Below are 23,396 nucleotides of genomic sequence, written 5' to 3'. Positions count from 1 at the left end.
GTGTAACAAGGAACTAGAAAAGACAAACAACCCAAAAGCAGAGGCAGCAAGACAAAGGGTTAGTAACAGTCGAGCAATGCAGTACAGAATTGAAATCCGAGAGAATAGTCAAAGGGTAAGCAGAGGCCAGAATTCAAAGTACAATAATAACAGACAGGTAAGCCTAGCAGTGACAAAGTCACAGAACAGAGTCTCAATAGCCAGAAACCATGTGTGAGCAGATGACTTATATATAGGAAGTCCAAAATCTGTCCCAGACCTGATTGGTAGATAGGCTGTCAAGCACACAGGCAAGACTAAGATTATTACTATTTGAAGAGTGAAGGAAAATAAAGGTCCAGGAGAAGGGTGTGGAGGACAATCAATTACAGAGAAGAGGTAATAAAGCAATTTTCAGACAGAGCATCAAGAACCCTAAACGAAGAATCAAACTGAACATGTCTCCTGCGATGCAGCATGCGAGTAGAGGGTGGCGCAGAGATCCGAACTGCCTGAGACTGTTTTGTAACTGTTCTAAATTGTTAATGATTGATATGCAAATATGAATTTCTATCTATCATTGCAGTTTACTAAATAACCCAGCATTACATTTACAATGCCATTTCTATATGCTAATTGTAAAAATATATGGAAGTATCCAATTTATATTTTGCCAAGCATGTCATGCTTTTGTCTTTGTTAATATTTAAAAGTCAATTTCAGAATCTGTCATTTTCCCTTTGTGATCTGAATAGATTTGCATGGATATTGCGATTTTCTTCTGTGTAAAGACTTCAATTGTAATATTAAACTTACATTTGAATATATATTTTTTATTTAAAAGGTTTTATTATTTATGATCAATTTAAATGAATTAACCTTTAATACAGAAATGGCATTTATATTTTGTAATTGTGATATACAACTCTAAAATATCAGTACATTTTGGAATAGTAGATTGCTTTCTATGTATTAGATCTAATAACTTTACAATCGATTAGTATGTACAAAAATTGCCTAGCTGTTTCTACATATTGTGGTGCACATATTGGGGCATGAATGATGAAAAAACTGTGAAAGACATACCAAGGATAATGTAACAATGTATTTCAACTTCATACATACATTCCTTCTCCATATGATATATCCTGAGTCTATGGATATCAAAGATCTCCACACTTTGTTTATAAACAAACAATACCTTCTGATATTGCAGTTAACAGAACTTTCTGTTTAGCCTTTGGAATATTCTTATATGTAAGTATAAACATGTAAGTGTAGCAAAAGTGAATTATTAAATAGGAAATGTCCTTCTGTGGTACAACCAAGTGGATCCATAACAGGCTCTCTTCAGGCCATTTAACTTATAGATTGGTGTACTATTGTCCTAATATAGGTTGCTGTGTCTTAATACTGACAATAAGCTGTTGCAGACAGTTTTTAATAACTTATATCTGCTATCCATTGAGTACAGACTTTTGAAATAGAAAATGTTAATGTACTACCTGTTCATTATGGGCATGAAAATTTTATGTATATTTTTATCATTAGAAAATTTGATTAGGTTCTATAGCTATTTATGAACAACGTACTGCATACATGTGTAATATAAACTATTTAATAAGTCCATAATTTTTGAAAATTTACTGTCTTTTAAAATAATTATTTCATCTCAGATCATGACAGACTAACCTTTTTGGAAATACTAAAGGCCTGGACAGGGCCATAGTATAGGAAGAGAATAAGATGTTTGTGTCCAGGTCAAGACTTACCACTTTCCCTGCCAAAGTATGTTCTTCTGATCCCACTGTTTAAATCATGGAACGGCAAGGGGAAATCATATTGTAACTTACTGCCATATCTTGGACTGTTGTCACTTTTTATTTTTGGCAATGCATAAACCTATATCTGTCTCCTTATTTCTCAAAAGAAGCGGGATTCTCTGGAATTTTAGTGACCCAGGTAAAAGTTGTCCAACATACTGTATATGTGGATCTGTCTATTGAAGTTTAAAAGTATTGCTGGCAGTGGAAATCCCCAGAGTTCAGTGGAGAGGACCACATGTATGCAAGAAAGATTAGAGGCTTGCATGAGGACAGAGGCAGGATAAGGATCCACAACATATTTTTTTTTTTTTTTTTTTACCAGGAACTACTGCTAACCTAAATACAACCTTGACCTTAGAAACAACATACAGTTAGCTATAAAGATAAATCACAAACTCAGAATTGGCTTTTCACATTACATTTGAAATCTTGGAATAATTTCCAGTGTTGATGATTGTAAAGAAATCAACAAACCTGATATACTAACAAGACTCCCATAACATGTAACAAAAGAGTACAGTAAAGGGAGAGAGCTTCCAGGATGGCTCTGGTGCAAAAACCTCTTTTTTTACTACACCCACAACCCATTTGTATTGAGAAACAGAAGATGATTTCGTAGGGTTACTCTAAATGACAGCGGCAAGCGGCAAGGTTTAGATTATGTGGTCCAAGGCATTCTTGAATTGAAAATAGATAAGATGATTTCTTATCCTGAGTAATCTAAACCACATGATCTAAACCTTGTAATGTCAGCTGTATGCTTCTTTAAATGACCAAGAGTAGTACCAAGACTTACTTTCCATGACTGAGAGCAACCTGGGGCAAATAATCAAGCCAGTCAATGACAGGTGTAAGCAGCAGTAGTGACAGTTATTATTGACTAGGTTAGATTAGTGGTTCAGATCCCTCTCAACCATTTAATGACCAAGAGTTACTAATGGACACATAGTATTATGTCAAATAGTCCAAAAAAAAAAAAATATATATGCAAAGATGCATTTGCATCTTTCAGTCTTTGTACTAGGGTTTTTCTCTAGAGAAAAGCTGCAGTTAGAGAATTGAACTATTGTTTAACATGGGTGCTGAAAAAATATTTCATAGTCTTAAGCATTTCAATGCCTGTCTATGGGGGCCACACTTCCATCTGGAAAAGTATGGCTAGATCTACAGGATATGAAATAATTTCCATATAGATGTCGCTCCTCTGCAAACTCATACAGTATATCCTAAGAATGGGGATTTCCTGATCCTTATCCTGCAATTGTAATGAAGGGAGAGATGTGTGAGCTAGTAGCTGGGGCAGTGTTTTCAAATGGAATGGAAAATATAAAATAAGCTATTTTACTAAATCCAGATTTTGGCTACAAAAAACAAAAAAGACGTAACTTATTTGCAATGTGTGGCTTTATTCTAAAGCAAAACCTAAAAAAGTAACACGTGCCAGCTACTTTTTTTGCAGTGAAAAATAAAAGCAGTCCAAGATGAACAAAGGAGAGTAGCTACCCTGTAATATAGAAAGGTCTTTAGTGTTTCCTAACAGCAGGTTTAGTGTATAGAGAATATTGGGCTGTTTTTTAGGTTTCCACAGCTGACTACATAGAGGTCTCCACTCTATAATTATGTCATTGGAAAATCAGGAGGTTTGATAGAGGATCGGTTCTCTCCAATAATTCAGCATTCAAGAGTCACAATCAAAGGAATCAAGGGGTCGGGCAGAGGTATTTCATAGCTTGTTCCTCTATGAAGTTTTTGAAGTTGTTATAAGGCATTTTTATAAAGCACGCAATGTATTGCTAACTCAATAAATATAATGACAAATAATTCCTACTTTGAAATGAATGTTAATTAACAACTAAAATTAAACATAAAAATACAAAATAAATATTCTTAAGACCCGGAAACATATAAGCATACCTTGTCTGGATCTGTACTTGATATAACCCAAACACAATGGGCATTGTCCTCATATTGGACAGGATAGTTAGGTGATGTTATTATGCCTGCTGGTCCTTGAAGATTTGACCCACACGTTCGAGCTGTAGAAACACAGAAATATGTTTTAATTCTAAGACAATCATCATTAAAAATGAAAATGGGGGCATGTCTAGCAGTGCACAGAGAAGGTTGTATGAGTCAGAACCTCCATGCGGCACTTACCAGCAAGACCAAAAAACATGATCCCAAATGTGCACAATCTCCAATAGCTGTGAGGGAGTCTAATCTAATTACCTGATATATATTCCCCTTCGCACAAGTGAGTGGGCAGAATTTCGGCAAGATCATTACCGAAAAGATTATGAGACCTTTGATGGCTGACCTTAAATATTCTATAATATATTAATGAATTTCAATCAGCTTTTTCTAAACTGCAACAATACTGAAACTGGGAAACTGAATACCCATATTCTAAACAAAATGGCTGAACTGACATCTGCACACAATGAAATAGTAGATGTTTCTAACTTGGCAGATGCTGAAATCATTGCACTCAGGGTTGAACAATCTCCTCTTCAGAGGCATACCCAACTGACGATGTTACTGACCGCCTCTGCTAGTAACTTCATTATAGACAGAGCTCACAAGTTCCCCAAACCTAATTGTACGCCCAAGAGATGTCATTGCACAAATACATTTTTTTTTCATGTTAAGGAAAAGTTAATGGAAGCCGCTCACAACCAACTAAAACTTGCAGAAAGTTTCTAATATATCTCTTTTTTTTTTTTTTTTTTTTTTTTGCACAAGAGGCAATCGGTTTGATTTATGATTGGTGAAATCTCTTTTCCTATGGGAACTTTCAAATAATAACCTATAGGCTCAAAATATCGACACGTTATTCCCATACACTTTGAAGTAAAACTTTGGTTGTTACTAACTTTATTTTTATGGTTTCTAGAAATGTATTTGTTTCTCTAGTCTATGCTGGACCTTGGTCATATTTTTGCCTCAGGTATTTTTTCAGGCATGCAGGATTTGCGTTGTCTCAAGAGACTGCATGAATATTAATATGTTGTTTAGTTATATACTGTGATAATCTTTGTTTAGCTACGTACAACACAAATAGCTATACACTTATTAGTTACAGCGGTGTCTACCCAGAATTCACTCTGTACCTTATGATGTTTTACTTATATCTTAAGTTTTACTTATATCTTTTCTTAAGGGTTTTTATTAGGCAATGGTTTCAATTTTTTTCATTAAATACATAAAATTGCAATTCTAACATCAAAACACTGACTACACCTCCACCCAATCTGAAAAATCGTCCTTTTTAGGCATAGGCCACACAGGATGTCCCGCAGCAATAAAGCGCTGCAGGAAAATCCATGCCGGGAACGCATCATGGTTCTTCCCGCAGTGCTTTAAACATAAAGTTTGCTGAGTTTTCCTCTGAAGACTTTCTGTCACAATTATATATATTATGGGGAACCGTTGGTATTTCCATAGATATAATTGACATGCTGCGATTTCCAAAACTGCACCAGTTCTAGAGATCGCAGCATTTCCAAACTGCAGTTTTTACCGCAAAGTGGGTATGGGATTCACAAGAATCCCATCCACTTTGCAGTTACTGTGCAAAGCAGTAATCAAAGCAAAAGGTGGCTACTTTGAAGAACCTAGAATATAAGACATATTTTCAGTTGTTTCACACTTTATTGTTAAGTATATAATTCCACATGTGTTAATTCATAGTTTTGCTGCCTTCAGTGTGAATCTACAATTTTCATAGTCAAGTTTGAAATAATCAAATAATAAACATTTTTTTTTAAAAAATACACCTTTACAATTAAAGAAACACATAATATAAATAAAAAGTAAACAAACAGGTTGGGTATACCCATGTGCATATAAGTACCATCCCAAAATAGCATCTTTTTTATCCTGGATGGCGAACTCTGTAAAAAAGCATATATATATATATATATATATATATATATATATATATATATATATATATATTATACTGCACTGTGCAAATTAACATATTTTGTCACCTCATTTTCCCCCAATGAAAAAAGTGATTAAAAAAGTCATCTCAAACATTGGTATCAATAAAACGTACAACTTGCCTCACAAATAAAGAGCCCTGACATATATCTGTCAACAAAACAGTAAAAAAGTTATAAGTGTCAGAATACGGTGATCCCAGGAAGATATTCCAAATTGTTCAGTTTTTCACAAATCTGAGTAAATGGCTATTCACTGTAGATTAACAGGAATGGCTTTGTTACTTGCACTGTACTGTGCATGTTTGCTGATGACAACACTGCGCCAGAAGGGAAAGGATGCGATCAGACATGCACAGTACAGTTAGTATTATGTGCTGAGGTAGAGGGAGAGAGATGTCAGTCAACTAGCGGGGTGGAACTGAGCAGCAGTTAGGAGCATAAAGTAAAGATCATTGAAGGAAAGCAATGTCCCTAAAGCCTTTTTCTGCTCATTTCGTAGGGATAAAAGGACAATTATTAGAAGAATGGAGTAATGATCCTGAATAATACATACATCATTCTAAAATATGCTGACATCCCTACAAGGGACTGTGATTAATTTATCTTTAACATTTGCTGTTAGGAACTGTACCATATTTATTGTTTTTGATATAGCCAATAGCGTTTTTGAAAAGTAACACCTTAAAGGGGTTTTCCCCATCTCCCTGTTTCAGCAGCTTTGCCTGTTGTCTCTTCTTCTCACTTTCCTATATTACCCATTAAACAATGAAAGACGTCTCCCCCCAGCTTGCTGAACAGGCACTATGAAGTATCACAATACTTGTTATGATTACTAGAAATCTAATATAAATTCTGAACAAATAATTAGCATATGCTTCTGCTTCTAGAGAACAGACTCGGGGTCGGTTCACATCTGCGTTCTTAGATTCTGTTCCCTTCTCTGAATGAAAAATGCAGGCAGAAAAGTGTTACAAGCAGCAGTTTTCTCTCTGCATTTTTCATGCGGAAACCACACAAACCCCATTATAGTCTATGTGGTCTGCCTGTTTCCTAAGGTAACCACTTTTTTAATGCAAATTAAAACAGTGTTTAACAGACAAGGCTTTAGCAGCAAACTAAAATTAGCTGAACACAGGGCTGTCGATAACAGTCAGAGCAGTGTGTGATATCATTTGTCTTGTCTTATCACAAAGATCCCCTGTTATGGAAACACTGTGTAAACAATGGAAGGAATAATTTCACATAGCAGGAAAACACGGCAGAATTTCTAAAGCAATATATTTAGGAAATGTCTTCAATTTACATAAGTTACTTGCATAGATAGGATCATTGAGATGGGAATACCCCTTTAACCCCTTCCCGACATGCGCCGTAATAGTACGGCGCATGTCGGGTCTGTAACTATGGCGACCGCCCGGGAGCCGGGCGGCCGCCATAGCCGCCGGGTGTCTACTGCTTTAAGCAGTAGACAACCGGCTCTAATGCCTCCGATCGGTCCCCGGACCGATCGGAGGCATTAACCCCTCCGGCGCCGCGGTGAAAGGCGCCGGAGGCGCCATTTTCACGGCGGCGCATGGGTGCCGCAATTTTGGCCGGGATCGCCGGCTCCTGGAGCATGCTCCAGGGCTGACGTCCCGTTGTCATGACAGCCGGGAGCCTTGTACAGGCTCCCAGGCTTGTCTGCAAATCCTCTCTTTTGCAGGCTGGTCTATGCAGCCTGCAAAAGAAAGGATGCTTTTTTGCAATGCATTAGCATTGTAATGCATTGCATTAGTGATCAGACCCCCTGGGGTTCAACACCCCTAGGGGGTCTAATAAATGCAAAAAAAAAAAAAAAAAAAAAGTAAAAAAAAAATATAAAAAAATATAAAAAGAATTAAAAGTTCAAATCACCCCCCTTTCCCTAGAACACATATAAAAGTAGTTAAAAACTGTGAAACATATACATGTTAGGTATCCCCACATCCGAAATCACCCGCTCTACAAATCTATAAAAATATTTTTCCTGTTCGGTAAACGCCATAGCGGGAAAAATAGTCGAAAGTGCCAAACTGCCGTTTTTTCACTGTTTTGATTCTGATACAAATTTGAATAAAAAGTGATCAAAGCAATAACATTTTCCGAAAATGGTAGAAATAAAAAGTACACCCGACCCCACAAAAAAATACGCCCTATGCATCCGCGTACACTTACGTATAAAAAAGTTACGGCCGTCGGAATATGGCAACTTTTAGAAAAAAAATTTTTAACACAGTTTTGGAATTTTTTTTAGGGGTCAAAATGTAAATAAAACCATATAAATTTGGTATCCCTGGAACTGTACTGAAACACAGAATATAGGGGACATGTCATTTTGGCTACACAGTGAACGCCGTAAAACCAAAGCCCGTAAGAAAGTCGCAGAAATGCATTTTTTCTTCAAATCCACCCCATTCTGAATTTTTTTCCTGCTTCCCAGTACATTATATAGAATAATTAATGGTAGCATCATGAAGAAAAATTTGTCCCGCAAAAATTAAGACCTCATATGGCTCTGGGAGCAGAGAAATAAAAAAGTTATGAGGTTTAGAAGGAGGGGAGTCAAAAACGAAAAACGAAAATCAAAAAATGCCATCGGCGGGAAGGGGTTAAGAGCTCTCTCCTGGGGAACCCCCTGGATCCAGTGCAGGTGGTGGGTGACAGAAGGATAAGACCATGATAATAGCACCTGGCACTACTGTCAGTGACTGACTGCTTCACCCTAATTGTGAGAAGGAGCACTATAGGATGTCTTTCCTCCCCGCTGCAGTCAGGCCAACACTGAGCTAAGCGTAGATCACTCCATACAGAGAAATGAATGATCCTTAAGTTGTGATATCCCTCCTACTATCTTCTTTACCTGTACCTACTGTCACTTTAATGTCTCTATTGTGGAGCTTTTGTATTTGTATTATGTATTATTACTGTATTATCATGCTGCTGTAACACACTGAATTTCCCCATGGTGGGACTATTAAAGGATTATCTTATCTAATCTTACGGATGCTGTACCATATTCCCCATTCTGGAAGCCACAGCTCTTTTTTCTCCTTTCTTTATTGTCACATTCCAAAAGACTTAACTTTGTATTTGTATTTATTTTTTGTTGCAGCTATGTAAGGGCTTGTTTTTTTGTTTGTTTTTGTTTTTTTTTAAATGTAGATTGTAAGCCCACACAGAGCTCACAATGTACAATTTTCCCTATCAGTATGTCTTTGGAATATGGGATGGAAATCCATGCAAACACGGGGAGAACATACAAACTCCTTGCAGATGGTTTTTTGTCCTTGGTGGGATTTGAACACCAGGACTCCAGCGCTGCAAGTCTGCAGTGCTAACCACTGAGCCACCATGTGGCCCCTGTAAGGGCTTGTTTTTGTCAATGTTAGTTCGATTTTTTAATCATGACATGTTAGGGTACGTGTAACTTATTGATTCACATCAAATTTAAGGCTGGGTCCCCACACGGCAAAAAATCACAGCATTTTATAGTCACTGCAAGGTGGATGGCATTCAAGCAAATCCCATCTACACCTTATGGAAAAATATGTGCTGCTGTTTCCAAAACTGAAATCACAGCATGCCAATTATTCCTATGGGAATGCTGGTGGTTTCCCTATAGGTATAGTGGAAGCAAAAAGTCAACAGAGTTAACTTCTGTAGACTATATGTAAGAAGCGCTGTGGCCCGCTACGAGGGGAATTGTCTTTATACAGTATACATTTTGTGCTGTGCATTGTATGGTATACAAATTTGTTCTCCCTTGCCTTCTTTATGGCTGGACATGTTCAGATATGCTTATAACAAGTTATGCTGTTTTTCCCAATACAGCATTGTTTCATGACAAGTCATCCTTAGCACATCACAAAGTGATATGCTAACTATCCTATTTGCGTCTATGAGTGACCACTTAGGGGTAAAGGTGAATTGCAGCCTTTCAAGGCTTTTGTTAGTATGACATGATATTGCGCTGAATTGGTTTTGAGACAAATTATAATCTTTAACCAAATTGGAGAGCAATTGATTGTGGGCATGTTTGTAACACTTTACCTTTATTCTGCTGGTACAGCAGAACTGCAATATAAAATATATGTTACTGAAAGAAGAAACAAAAGCACAGCTCACTTATATAGAAGTGTTATTTGGGTTAACAGCAAACTGGACCCATGGGAATCCAGTGCTCAGAACAACTTACAATTTACAGTACCAAAGAGACTGTTAAAAATCACTTTATTTCTTCATATTAGCTTTACTGAAGTTTTTCCATATATTTATATATAGTGATAGCTGGATACTACAAATTATCATTGGAATAACATACAGATAAAGGACACTCTTACCCAATACCAGATGATTCAAGGTTCTGTGTAAGATTCAGACAGGCCCTTGCAGTATATGATAGAAAAAGCACAGGTGCAAATGCTAATAAATAGAGATGAGCAAACACCGTTTGATCGAATACATATTCGATCGAATATCAGGCCATTCAAGGTATTCAATTGCAATCGAATACCACGAGGCAAACACAGTAAAAATTTGTATCCCCTCCCACTTTCCCTGGCGCATTTTCTGCACCAATAACTGCGCAGGGGAGGAGGGACAGGAACTACGACAATGGAGGCATCGGAAAAAAAAATCCAACAAGTACTAATAAGACAGAGTCAGGTGGTAGGTGTCTTTCTCAGCAACTGTGTGAGGCTTTCCTATAAGCTTTATAGAAATTGTAATAAAACACATCTCTGACCTCAGACCATTTTTGTTATGTGTTAGAGATATCCAGAGAGATTTCATAGACTCCTTGAAGTCCATAGATCAAAGCTGGTTAAGGCTAAAATCCCACGTAAAGAGCAGCTAAAAATGTTGCAGCCAAAGTCTGTTGAATTTTCCTCTGCATTTCTCTCTGCAAAAAGAGGTCCAGCCATTCCAAAAAAATATGTTGCCCCTTAACGCACGGCAACATACTATTACTTTGCGCTGAACATATAATTCCGGCTCATCGCCGTAATACTGTAGTATGGTGCTGTAATGCTGCGAGCGGAAGAGCTGTGCCTGCAGCATTACTTCTGGCACTCAGCTGTGGTACACAACTGAGGCCCAAAACTGTGGTACAAAACTGTCGTATTAACCCCCTGGATCAATAGTGATGACCAGGAATCCAGAGGTTCCGGAGGCAAAATTCCCCACCCAACCACCCATTGACTTCCCTATGATAAGATCAGTTCTGAGGGGTTGCCATGGGAGTCAGGAGGTTGTTCTATGCATATTCCACATAGGGAACCTATGTGCAATGTTTTGCAGTACTATGTATTGCAGTACATTACACTGAGGATCAGAAATCCCAGCTTCAAGTCCCCTAGTAGGACAGGGAAAAAATAAAAAATAAAAAGTTTAAAAAGTTAAAAATAAAAAACAGATAAAAAAAGTTCATTGGTACCAATAAAAAGGATAACTTGCCCCACAAATAGAGAGGACTTAGATATCTGTGTCAACAAAACAGTAAAAAAGTTCTAGGCACCAGAGTACGGTGACCCCTGTTGCTTTAGATATTTGTGCACTTTACAAATAGCATATTCACTTAATAATAAAGAAAACACTTGCAGCTTGTGTGCCAGAATTTCTTTGAGTTTTTGCCCATTTTGTGACTTTTTGGCTGAAGCTCCATGTTGCGGAAACACAGCTTTCTTTGTTGCAGATTTTGCTGTGTTTTTTTGAGCCTAAGCCAAGAGTGGATTGAGTAAAAGGTAGAAGTATAAGAGCTTCCTATATACTCCCCATTTCTTTTGTAGCTATTCTTGGCGTTGGCTCAAAAAAATGCAACAAAATCTGTAACAAAAAAGGCTGCGTTTCCGCAATGTGGGGCATCAGCCTTTTTGTGGTTTCTTCAAATTTATTTGGTGTTTACACCATTCTTTTAAGTTATTTACATGTAATGTGCTTTTTTTTTATATGAGACTTGAAATGTGGGCATGATTTAGCTGGTGTGTAGGTGTATTCATAATTTATATGTGACTTTTTAAAAAGTAGCAAGTGAGTGAGTAAGTGTATTCCATACGTAATACTAAGTTCACACCAGCATTCAGGTTTTTGTTCGAGGGGTATACTTGGGGAACCCATGAACGAAAACCTATTCTGCTTAAAAATTGGTTCCGTGCATAGACCTGTGAAATCCATAGACAATAATGGGGTCAGCTGGGTTTCTGTCTGAAAAAGGCAGAAAAATGCATAGAGAAAACTTTTTAAGCGAAGTATGAATCTAGCCTTGATTGGCTTAAAAAGTACACTAAAATCCTATGTAAACTCAGTAGTCCATTGTGAGAAATTAGATTTTTTTCTTTGCCAAAAACAGAGTAGAAAAAAAAGACTTAAAAAAATGTCTTCATGAAATGAATCGGCCCCAGTATGTTTGAGGGATTCCTTCGATAGATGCCATCCCCTGGTCATCCATCTATTGTGTTAATAGTAAAAGTTATAGGCTTAATTTATATGCTCTTTTACGGTATAATTATGATTGATGACCTTCATTGATGCCATTTCTTCAGTTCCCATGCTAAAATACATACAATTAATGCATATTTTTAAAGGATGATAGAAGATTGTATTGATTTTCATCATGAAAAATTGGAATTCACAATTGAATTCAAGAAAAGTGAAAGATGAAAACATCTATAGAAAGTGGGTACATCAAAGGCTTGCATGCCACAAAGTATTAATACCCTATGTATTGGGAACATTATTTTTTTGATTTAGAGAATATTTGTATATTTTCATTAGTTTACTATGGGGTATTGTTTTTTTCTTTAATGCAAAAAAATAAAGCTGTATTAAAATTCAAGTATACTGGATGAGGCCAGTCTAACCCAATAACCTACTTAACCTCCAAAGAATTTGTTTATATACTGTATATTATCACCACCTCCTGAAGACTCTCATATACTATTTGAGTTAAGACTCTTGTCTGCCCTTTACCTTACGCTCCACTCTTGTTACTATGGGAACAGCTACATTTTGGATTTAGGTGCTCACCTTTCCTACTTTCTGTTAGCATAGTGATGCTGTTGCAAGCCTTTGGGGAGTCATTTAGAAGTAATGGGTGTTTAAAAACATCACAAGCCTTACATTTCGGCAGGGTTAATACAGACTTTTTTTTATCCACTGTTGCACAATATTATGTAGCAAGCTCCAATGTTATGGAAAACAGATATAGCGAAGTATTTTATCGTACTATGAACTCTGGTATTGAGAGAACTGGTGATTTCTAAATGATTCTATTTGAACAGAATGTATGAAAGGCACAATTCAAGCCAATGCTGTATTATGTGACACTGGCAGCCTTAAATTCCAGTGCAATCTCTGCCTTTCTGTGGTTTCAATGTCATTTTTTTTTCCAACCAAACAGCAAATGCATTCTTAAGAAACACTGAATAACTATATTCAAGTCATAAAGCATGAATTTCAGAGAGTTTTGATTTTCTTTCTTTTTTCCCCTTTGAGTAATGTGCACACTATAATTTGAAAGTATTTAAATGTGAACCTGCTTTCCCGCTCGCTTACCTCGACAGATTGGTCTGTGATCACTCCAAGCAGCAAGTGTGTCAGTCACTCTCTGACAAGTTATACTCTTCGAGCCTTGTAACACATAATTATCATCACAGGAAAATTGGACATTGGCACCCACTCTAGAAATAGCCAGAAAAGACAAAAATAATATAATGTAAGAGAAACAATCATATAGAAAGTTTCTTATATTTGCAAAGAAAAGCACATGCCTACAATAAAAAAAATGAAAATTCATCATAGTGAAGAGGAAAACATTGTCAGATTTGTCCACTTCATTTTATCTGCATTTGCAATCTGTAGTCTATGCATCAAATATGTATAGTATAAATGTGAACTGTCTTGGGTTTGTTAGAACAGTCCATTGTTTCTGATGATCTTGTTAAAAAGGATTTTGGGTAATGGGCTGAGTCTCAGTGGAAATGGTGCAGATGCAAGGGGTACAGTTTTATTTACAAGTTTTCCTGCTCTCAGAGAAGTATTCATATCTGATGGTTTCCTAGCGGCAGGCAGCAGTCCTTACAATAACCCAACAGTCTTTAAAGAGGATCTTTCACTACATGGGGCACATGCGGTTTTATATACCACTAGAAAACCGACAGTGTGCTGAATTCAGTGCACTATCAGCTTTCATTTTCTGTGCACCGGGTGAAGAGCTATCTGTGTCGGTACCGTAGTTCTTCACCGTCAGAAGGGCATTTCTGACAGTCAGTCAGGAACGCCCTTCCTCACAGTAGTACCTATAGCGCTGTACTGTGTGAGAGGGGAGGAACGCCCCCCCCAGTACTTGTGTATGGACAAGTACTATCAGCAGGTGAGGGAGGTCCTCCCCACTGAATTCAGCACACTGTCGACTTTCTAGCAGTATATAAAACCACATGTGCCCCAAGTGGTGAAAGGTCCTCTTTAATTACTGGATACCTAGATGGCTGCAAACTGCACCACTTTGGCCATTACATCCCAGTACTTGCTACATTTTCCAGTCCAAACTTAGCCAGTCAGGTCTAATTTCACTTCAGTTCAAAGTCTAGTGGAGCGGGGTGGGAGATACCTTCTAAGGAGTAATTATCTGAAAACTACTGTCCTGTCTCTAACTGCCAGCTTTGTCTTCTGGCATTTGTACAGTACATTCGGATCTCTGGGCTTTCCAATTTGGACAGGAGTTTGTAGATTGATTTTTTACTCTTTCCCTGGACAGACCTGCTTGGCACTATATTTCAGTAATGTTCAACTCCTACTAAGTTCTCTGGGCCACAGTCATTGGGAAGAACTTAAGACTGGTTTTCTGCATGCCAGTGTTAATAAAGTCCTCCTTGATGTAAGATATGTCTGAATTATTAGGAGGCTCTGGTCTCTCAGTAATTCTGAACTGACTTAGATTTTAGTTTCTCAGATCGAATTGTCTACACTTTGGCACAATTTAGTTTCAACCCATACACTTTCAGAAAAAGCGGTGATCATGGTGCAGAAGAAACAATGTGACACATCTTAGAGTCATGTGCCAAAGATGAGCCACGTTCACTCCAGTCTACACAGGAAAACTGGTGTGGATGGGTTAGTAAATTCCTCCAGGCAGCTATACTGTCCTACATGTTTTCCTAGAGAATATCTGACCACATCATGTTGCATCTCTTATATTATACCTAAAACCTAAAAAAAGCGCCAAAATCCAGTCATATCAGATTTCTTTAAACCCCTTTAAGTGAACTACAAATATCCAAAGTCAAATAAGAAGAAAGATTTACCACAATTTCAGATGACCAAGCCAACCAAGAGGTAATGCTAAAGAAAGGTGTCTAAGGCCCGGTCCACATCTGCATTTTGGATTCCGTTCAGGGAGCCTGCTTGGGGACCCCCTGAATAGAAACCTATATGCATAGAAAAGCGATTACCTGGGAAAACATGCAGACCCCATAGACTATAATGCACTGCAGTACTTTAATCTTTGCATGTTTCGTGTGGAAACTGAACGGAAACTACACAGACCCCATTATAGCATATGGGGTCCGCATGTTTTCCTAAGAAACTGCTTTTCTATTTGTATGGGGTCCCAAATCCCAAAAGCAGATGTGAACTGGGCCATAGAAGTCTATTAAGATGTCCCGAATCTATGATAAGCTGTGATATATTTGGAACAGCCTAGTTTTAAGATTAAATTAAAGACTGTGATAATAAAGCTCCTTTCTAGTGTCTATAAAAAGTAGGGAATATAAAATCCATATTTTAAGTATATTCAATGTTCCAGGACAGATGGTCAGACATTGCTTTTTTCTCAAAGTTTTAGTTTTCAGTAATATTATCATTCATTCAACAATAATAAAATGTATTGTAATATAGTTAGTCTAGTTTATACACAAAGAAGGAACAGAAAAATCCTATATCCAACAAAACAATACACTAAAGTAATATGTTTTGCCATTAACTCTGTGCTTTGTCACATAGAAATAAAGAAGGCATATAGTATGTCATTTACATAATGGCATTCTCTTTTCCCAGAAACAGTTTGAGAGGAAATACCATCGTGCTCATGATTATATTCTTTACATGAAATATTCAATTCTATATAAATTACATTAAGGTGATTTAGTCATTTATCTTGTACAGCTAAACAGACAAATGTAGCTCAAGGCTTGATCAAGTGGAATACATGATAGAAACTGACATGTTTATACTGTTCTCTGTCTTTATTTTGTTATAGGCTTACAATGTCATTTCATTGCAGCTTCAGCAGGTTATTGATCCTTCATATGCCTAAAGGTCTGAGATAAAAATGAAAATTGGGCGCATACCGCTAAAAGAGAATTTACACAAAAACTCACCATATATTAGTAAAGTGAACACAAAAGAATGAGATTTTCTTTTTAGCTCTGCTATATTGATACTTTTATATTTTATTGTGGTGGCAATTTTTGCAAAAGTGGTAAAAGGAAATGCCACCATATTGGTTGTCAACTATTACCCAGTGTTTAAGCTATTTGCAATGTCAGGTTGTAAAATACAAAAAGAACAAGATGACACATATGAAAAAGATAGCGCACAGCCAAACTGGCAGATTATTAGCATTGTGTATTAATACTGATGGCCAGTGGTCAACTTCATCTATTGAAACAAATTGAGGGGGGTATTTCTCCGATCACTGCTCCAATTAGCAATCTTAATTAATTTTTTTAGTCTTCTGAAAGCCTACTAAGATGTGTAACTTAGAATAAAACACCATTTATCTATACCTTCCTATTGTTCTATATTCAGTTTTATGAAATGTCATCTAATTTAAAAAAAACAAAAAAACAAATTCCTTTATGTATTTCAATCTACTTAGTCATACAGGATTTCTGTACTATTAAAAAAAACAAAAAAACAAAAAACAGAACATTCATATTCTGTAGTAAAACCATAATTTAACATAATCATAACAGTTTATAGAGAAAATAGGGAAATTTACTAACTCATCTACAGCATTTTCCAAAAGTATTCACACCCCTTGAATTTTTTCACATTTTGTCACCTTACAACCACAAACTTAAATGTATCTTACTGAGAGTTTAAGTGTTAGACTAACAGAGAGTAACAGATAATCGTGAAGTGGAATGAAAATGATACATGGTTTTCAAAATTTTAATCAAATAAAAATTTGAAAATTCATGCCCCATGGTCACTGCTAAGTCAAAATGTTATGATGTCAGAGCACCCCACCTCATCTGAGGCCCAATAACCTCAGCAGTGACCCTGGAGGATGTGACATCAGCCAAAGGCCAGGAGAGGCCTGAAGAGGACATCTGGGTCTCCACTTATTATACCGTGGTATATGAGGAGACTTTACAGTATAATAGCTTTAGTTTCTTCCATAGATTTCTATTAGATTCAGGTCACGAGATTGACTGGACCTTCTTGCAACTTTATTTTCTTTCTCTTAAACCATTTTAGAGTTTCTTTGGTTGTGTGTTTGAGAACATTGTTGTATGCTGAAATACAGCCCCACACCATAATGCTCCCATCTCCAAACTTCATTGTTGGCATGGTATTTTGGGGGGGTATTTTGGTACAGTATGCAGTGTCTTTTGGCCTCCAAACATGGTGTATAGTGCAGGTCAACCAGGATGGCACATCAATGTGAGCTGTGGCAAGAAGGTTTGCTGTGTCTGTCAGTGTCCACAAGCTGGAAGTGCTACCAGGAGACAGGCCAGTACACCAGGAGGCGTGAAGGGGGCCATAGGAGGGCAATAATCCAGCAGCAGGACCGCTACCTCCACCTTTCTGCAAGGAGGAACAGGAGGAGCATTGCCAGAGCCCTGCAAAATGACCTCCAGTAGGCCACAAATATGCATGTGTCTGCACAAACGGTTAGAAACTGACTCCATGAGGATGGTATGAGGTCCACGGATGGGGGGGTTATGCTCACAGCCCAACACCGTGCAGGAAACTTGCCATTTTCCACAGAACACCAGGATTGGCAACTTCCCCACCGATGCCCTGTGCTCTTCACAGATGAAAGCATGTTGACACTGAGCTCATGTGACAGACGTGACAGAGTCTGGAAACGCCATGGAGCGCGATCTGATGCCTTCTACATCCTTCAGCATGACCGGTTTGGCGGTGGGTCAGTAATGCCATGGGGTGGCATTTCTTTGGAGGGCCATACAGCCATCCATGTGCTCGCCAGAGGTAGCCTGACTGCCATTAGGTACCGAGATGAGATCCTCAGACCCCTTGTGAGACCATATGGTGGTGCGATTGGCACTGGGTTCCTCCTAATGCAGGACAATGCCAGAGCTCATGTGGCTGGAGTGTGTCAGCAGTTCCTGCAAGAGGAAGGCATTGAAGTTATAGACTGGACCGCCCATTCCCCAGACCTGAATCCGATTGAGCACATCTGGGACATCATGTCTCACCATCTCATCTCTCCACCAACGTCATGTTGCACCACAGACTGGACAGCAGTTGACAGATGCTTTAGTCGAGGTCTAGGAGACCATCTTCAACCTCATCAGGAGCATGCACAGTAGGGAGGTCATACAAATACGTGAAGGCCAAACAAACTACTGAGCTTCATTTTGACATGTTTTAAGGACATTACATCAAAGTTGGATCAGCCTGTAGTTTGTTTTTCCACTTTAAATCCAAATCCAAGCCTCCATTGGTTAATAAATTTGATTTCCTTTGATGAATTTTGTGTGATTTTGTTGTCATCACATTAACTTTGTACAGAATAAAGTATTAAATGAGAATATTTCATTCATTCATTCATTCATTCATTCATTCATTCATTCATATCTAGGATGTGTTAGTTGAGTGTTTTTTTTAATTTTTTGACATATATATATATATATATATATATATATATATATATATATATATATATATATATATATATATATATATACGCATAGAGTAAGCTGAGATAAGAAAATGAGTTGTTTCTAACTTCTAGCATATGCCAGTCTTTCAGAAGCCATGTAAATCAATATGTTCAAAGTAATGATATTGCATTCAGACCTGAAAGAGGGCATGAGTTCATGTCATTTTCCTAAATTCTGTCTAACCAATTTCTGAAAATGTCCATCAAATTCTCTTATGAATTGTACAAAAAAAGAAATTACTTTTATTCTTCAAACACAGCTTAAAAGAATTCTCAACATTTAACTTCAGCAATTCACCTTTAGAACTAGAAAAATGAGTCATTTAAACATGTTTTATAAAAAAAAAAAAAAAAAAATGAAATTTTGTGAAATCTTACAAAGTTTTCAATTTTTCTGTTTCTCTTATCTATTTCCCAAGCAAGTCATCTTACTTTCAGAAGGCACCAGAACACAGAATGACTTACAGCAAACTGTATAATAATAAAATATGGACTTGGCATACTGGTTAGAAGTAAGCTAAGTAAGCACATAATTTCAAGCAGCAGCTGATAAAAGCAAACATTGGTGGACAAAAAACTAGCTAAGTTATTGACTTTTTATGACTGCCTTGTAATAGCACATCTTAAATTTGGAATTTAGTTTTTGGGCTTTAAATGTCCTGTCATATAATGCAGCATAAACTATTATTATCTAACAATATGCCAAAGGACATCCCAAAGGTATGGAGTGGGAATACTTTGGACCAAAAAAAAAAAGTTCACAATGCTTATTTTTGCAAGTGATGTATATGCAAAAAAAAAAAACTGTTACAGAATGCCATCTGGTATATACTGTAAATTTGTAATGACAAAATAGACAAATGTAAAAAATATAGATACTTGTAAGATAGGAGTATATTTGGCAAAAAATAAGAGTACATACCGTATTTTTCGGACTATAAGACGCACTTTTTTTCCACCAAATTTGGGGGAAAAAGAAGGGTGCGTCTTATATTCCGAATGTGGAGCCTGGCATCCGCTGTACTAGAGAGACGGATGCCGGCAAGGGATAGATGCAGGTGCCGGGGCCTGAGACATCGCTGCGCTCCTCTGCCCTGCATGAAGCCAGCAGCGGGTGGAGTGATGCTATTCCGCTCCTCTGTCCCCCCGCCGCTGGCTTCATGCAGGGCAGAGGAGCGCAGTGATTGTCTCAGGCCCCGGCACCTGTGATGGCGTCTATCCCTCGCCGGCATCCGCCTCTCTAGTACAGCGGATGCCGGGTCTGTAGTCTGTATCGGCAGCCCCTTCTCCCCCGGGGCCGGTCCCCACCGGCCCTGTACCTGTGAAGTTGCAGGCTGGCTCCTGTGCGGCGATATCGCAGGAGCCGACCTGTTCGGGTGAGAGCCGGGAGCCTAATGAGGCTCTCAGGCCTGTCACTGCTGTATTAGTATTGCGGCTGGGTCTATGACCAGCCGTAATACTAATATACAGAATGTCCCATAGACGGCAATACAGTTGTATTGCTGTCTATGGGACTTGCAATCAAGTGACCGCAGGTTCAAGCCCCCGGGGGGGAATAAAATAGTAAAAAAAAAAAAAAAAAAAAAAAGCTTTAAAAATATGAAATAAAAGTTCTAAATCACCTCCTTTCCCTAGAATATACGGGTACTTTTTTTTTCTCATGATCTTTGCCTTAAGAATCTCATTGGACACTATGCTAATAATGCTATAATTATTTCTATAAGATACTGTAGCACAACAAATATATGTTGCATTTCTTTATATTTGATAAGTTGTTAAAAAACTAAACAGACTAACACATGATGGGTAAATATTGTCACAGTACAATGTACACTTTCTGTATAATTAAAGGAAAACATAAATATTTAACCCTTTCCTTTAAATAAGATAAGATAATCCTTTAAAATATTGAATCCACTCAGCTTAGTGGCATTCATAGCTGCCAGGTCTCTGCTGTATAATATAGCGAATATCTGGTGGCAATGCCCACAATCATTAGATCAAAACTGACCAAGGAATCATTTTGTAGTATATTGCCAGGTCATAATGATAAGCGATCTGTTAATATGACAGCTGGGAACCTATTGAAGGCTCCCAGGCTTGTCATTGTATGTATTCTACTCCAGGCTGCTCTATGCAGCATGTAATAGAAGCAATACTATTTTACAGTGCATTAGAACTGTGGATTGCATTAGTGGTCAGACTCACTGGAGTTCAAAATACCGAGGGATTATAAATATAGCAATTAATAAAAATTAAAAATATATAAAAAGAAGTAAAAGTTCAAATCACCCCCATTTCCCTAGAACTCATATAAAGTAAAACACATTGTAATAAAGTAAAACACATGTATATTAGGTACCCCTATTTCTGAAAACACACAGTCTACAATCTTCTGAAAATCTTTTTCACATATTGGGAATGCTGTAGTGGCAAAACAAATTCAAAAGAGCCAAACCATTGTTTTGCTTCCCATAAACATTTGCATAAAAACTATGAAAATATGAAAACAATACACAAAATATTGTCTCACCTGAAATCAAAGCCAGTTCTTTTCCCATTATCAGGTATGCCGGGATCTGGACACATGTCTGTAGCTGTTGGAGTACCTCCTTGACTCACTAGAAGACAGAATAAGATGGCAATTTAGCGCATATTAATCCCTTAAAAACAGCCTAGAATCACTAAAGATTTTACTACGGTTTTATGAGCTAAAATCAGAAGTGGATTGAGCAGAATAAGAAGCTTTTTATATATTTCCCCTTTCTTTTGTAGCCACTACTAGGTTTGGCTCAAAAACAGCAGTAAAATCTGCAAAAAAAAAAATCTGCAAACCCCCCCCCCCAAAAAACAAAAAAATCTGCAAAAAAAAAAAAAAAAACCAACAACAGCATGGGGCTTTAGCCTGAGGACAATTTTCAATCTGATATGTGTCACTTTATGTGGTAATAACTTTGCAATGCATTACTAAAGTCATTTTGAGATTGTTTTTTCATGACACATTACTAAGACCCAACAGTTGTTCATTAACATTGCGGCATGAAAAAAAAATGATATACACAGTGTGTATATATATATAACACACTATATATTCCTATATAGTGAGCCACTGCAAAAAAATGCAGCAGAGAAGATTGTGTCGGAAATGCATTGCAGCATTTTTCATAGAACGTCCACAGAGTTCACCTCTATAGACATTCTGCCTCTATTATGTCTATATGGAAAACACCAGCATTTCCACAGGTATAATTGACATGCTGAGATTTTTAAAGACTGTAGTATTTTTGAAAACACAACTTTTCTGCTGCTGATTTTTTTTCTGCAATATGTGGATAGTATTTTCCAGAATACCATCTACTTTGCAAGTAATGTAAAATACTGCATTTTTGCATTGTGGGGCCTTGGCCTTATACTGTTATATTTTAGGATCGGAGCATCAGCAGCTGTAGGTCAATTTGTACAGACCAGCTAATAACAGTGATCAGTGAGGTGCTACAATTGGCACCACCCCTGGACACATGGTAGTGGTTGGTGATATCTACAGTATCAATCTCTTCTGAATGCAGCATACCCTGGGTCACATTGTTATTGCTTCTGTGCAGGAAAACTGCTGTTCTTTGGTCAGAATTGAGGAGTCAATAGAAACGACTTCCCTCTGGGCTAAGTAGCAAGATTGTCTGCCGCCAACTTGAAATGCAATGCCATAATAGAATGGCAGATTTCATGAACACCTTATCCAGTGGCGTAACTAGGAATGGCGGGGCCCCGTGGCGAACTTTTGACATGGCCCCCCCCGACCGACGCTGAAGACCTCGACCATCTGACCCCTACCACCGCCGCCACCCCCCCGCGCATTTCTGCACACACTATATTGGCCCCCATAGTGGCCCCTGCACACAGTATTGTGTCCCCATAGTGGCTCCTGCACACAGTATTATGTCCCCATAGTGGCCCCTGCACACAGTATTATGTCCCATAGTGGCCCCTGCACACAGTATTATGTCCCCATAGTGGCCTCAGTACACAGTATTATGTCCCTATAGTGGCCCCTGCACACAGTATTATGTCCCTATAGTGGACACCCATGAACAATTATTATACTCTGGGGTCTTTTCAGTCCCCAGAGTATAATAATCGGAGACCCAAGGGGGGATACAAACATAAAAAACTCTCTCCCGACTCCCCTCCTCTCCGTCGGCCATTTTCCGGGACATCATGTGACAGGGCCCTGCGTCGCGGGTCATATGACGTCACGCAAGTAGGCCGAAGCCTGCGCGGAGCCTGGAGAGGTAAGTAACAGTGTTTTTTATATTTCTTACCTTCCCGGGCCTCCGATCGTTATAATCGGGGGTCCGAAAAGACCCCCGAGTATAACAGTGCTTGTGGGGCCCGCGGTGTCACTTACCGATCCCGGCCCCTGCCAGTATCGGTAAGTATATGGGGCCCGTTACTGGCTGGAGTAATTCCAGCCGGTAACGGCCTATTAAAAAAACAAAAAACGCAGCGGTAGCGGCTGTCACCGGGCCCCCTAATGTCCCGGGCCCTGTGGCAGCTGCTACTGCTGCTACCACGGTAGTTACGCCACTGACCTTATCAGTTGCACCATACTGAGTATAAGGTACTGTAGCTAATACTTTGAAATGCAGGCAGCCACAATGTCTCACTTTAAAGGAAAGTTAACATCTACCGAATACACTGCAGATTTTTGATCTATAT

General features: G+C 38.1%; 1 protein-coding gene across 2 annotated transcripts in view; it reads right to left on the bottom strand.

Annotated features, from left to right (window-relative positions):
- CSMD1 (CUB and Sushi multiple domains 1) overlaps window positions 1-23,396 on the bottom strand; it is a 1,381,920-nt gene that overhangs the window by 489,779 nt on the left and 868,745 nt on the right. For both annotated transcript variants that reach the window (XM_075268411.1, XM_075268410.1), the window contains 3 exons: window positions 21,214-21,301; window positions 13,322-13,446; window positions 3,720-3,841 (listed from right to left, as the gene is read on the bottom strand). In XM_075268411.1, the coding sequence (XP_075124512.1) occupies window positions 3,720-3,841; window positions 13,322-13,446; window positions 21,214-21,301 (335 nt within the window). The remainder of the gene's footprint in view (window positions 1-3,719; window positions 3,842-13,321; window positions 13,447-21,213; window positions 21,302-23,396) is intronic.

The sequence above is a fragment of the Leptodactylus fuscus genome, chromosome 3 (assembly GCF_031893055.1).
Source record: "Leptodactylus fuscus isolate aLepFus1 chromosome 3, aLepFus1.hap2, whole genome shotgun sequence".
Classification (NCBI taxonomy): Eukaryota; Metazoa; Chordata; class Amphibia; order Anura; family Leptodactylidae; genus Leptodactylus; species Leptodactylus fuscus.
The sequence above is the reverse complement of the archived record's forward strand: the minus strand, read 5'-3'. Positions and strand labels throughout refer to the sequence as shown.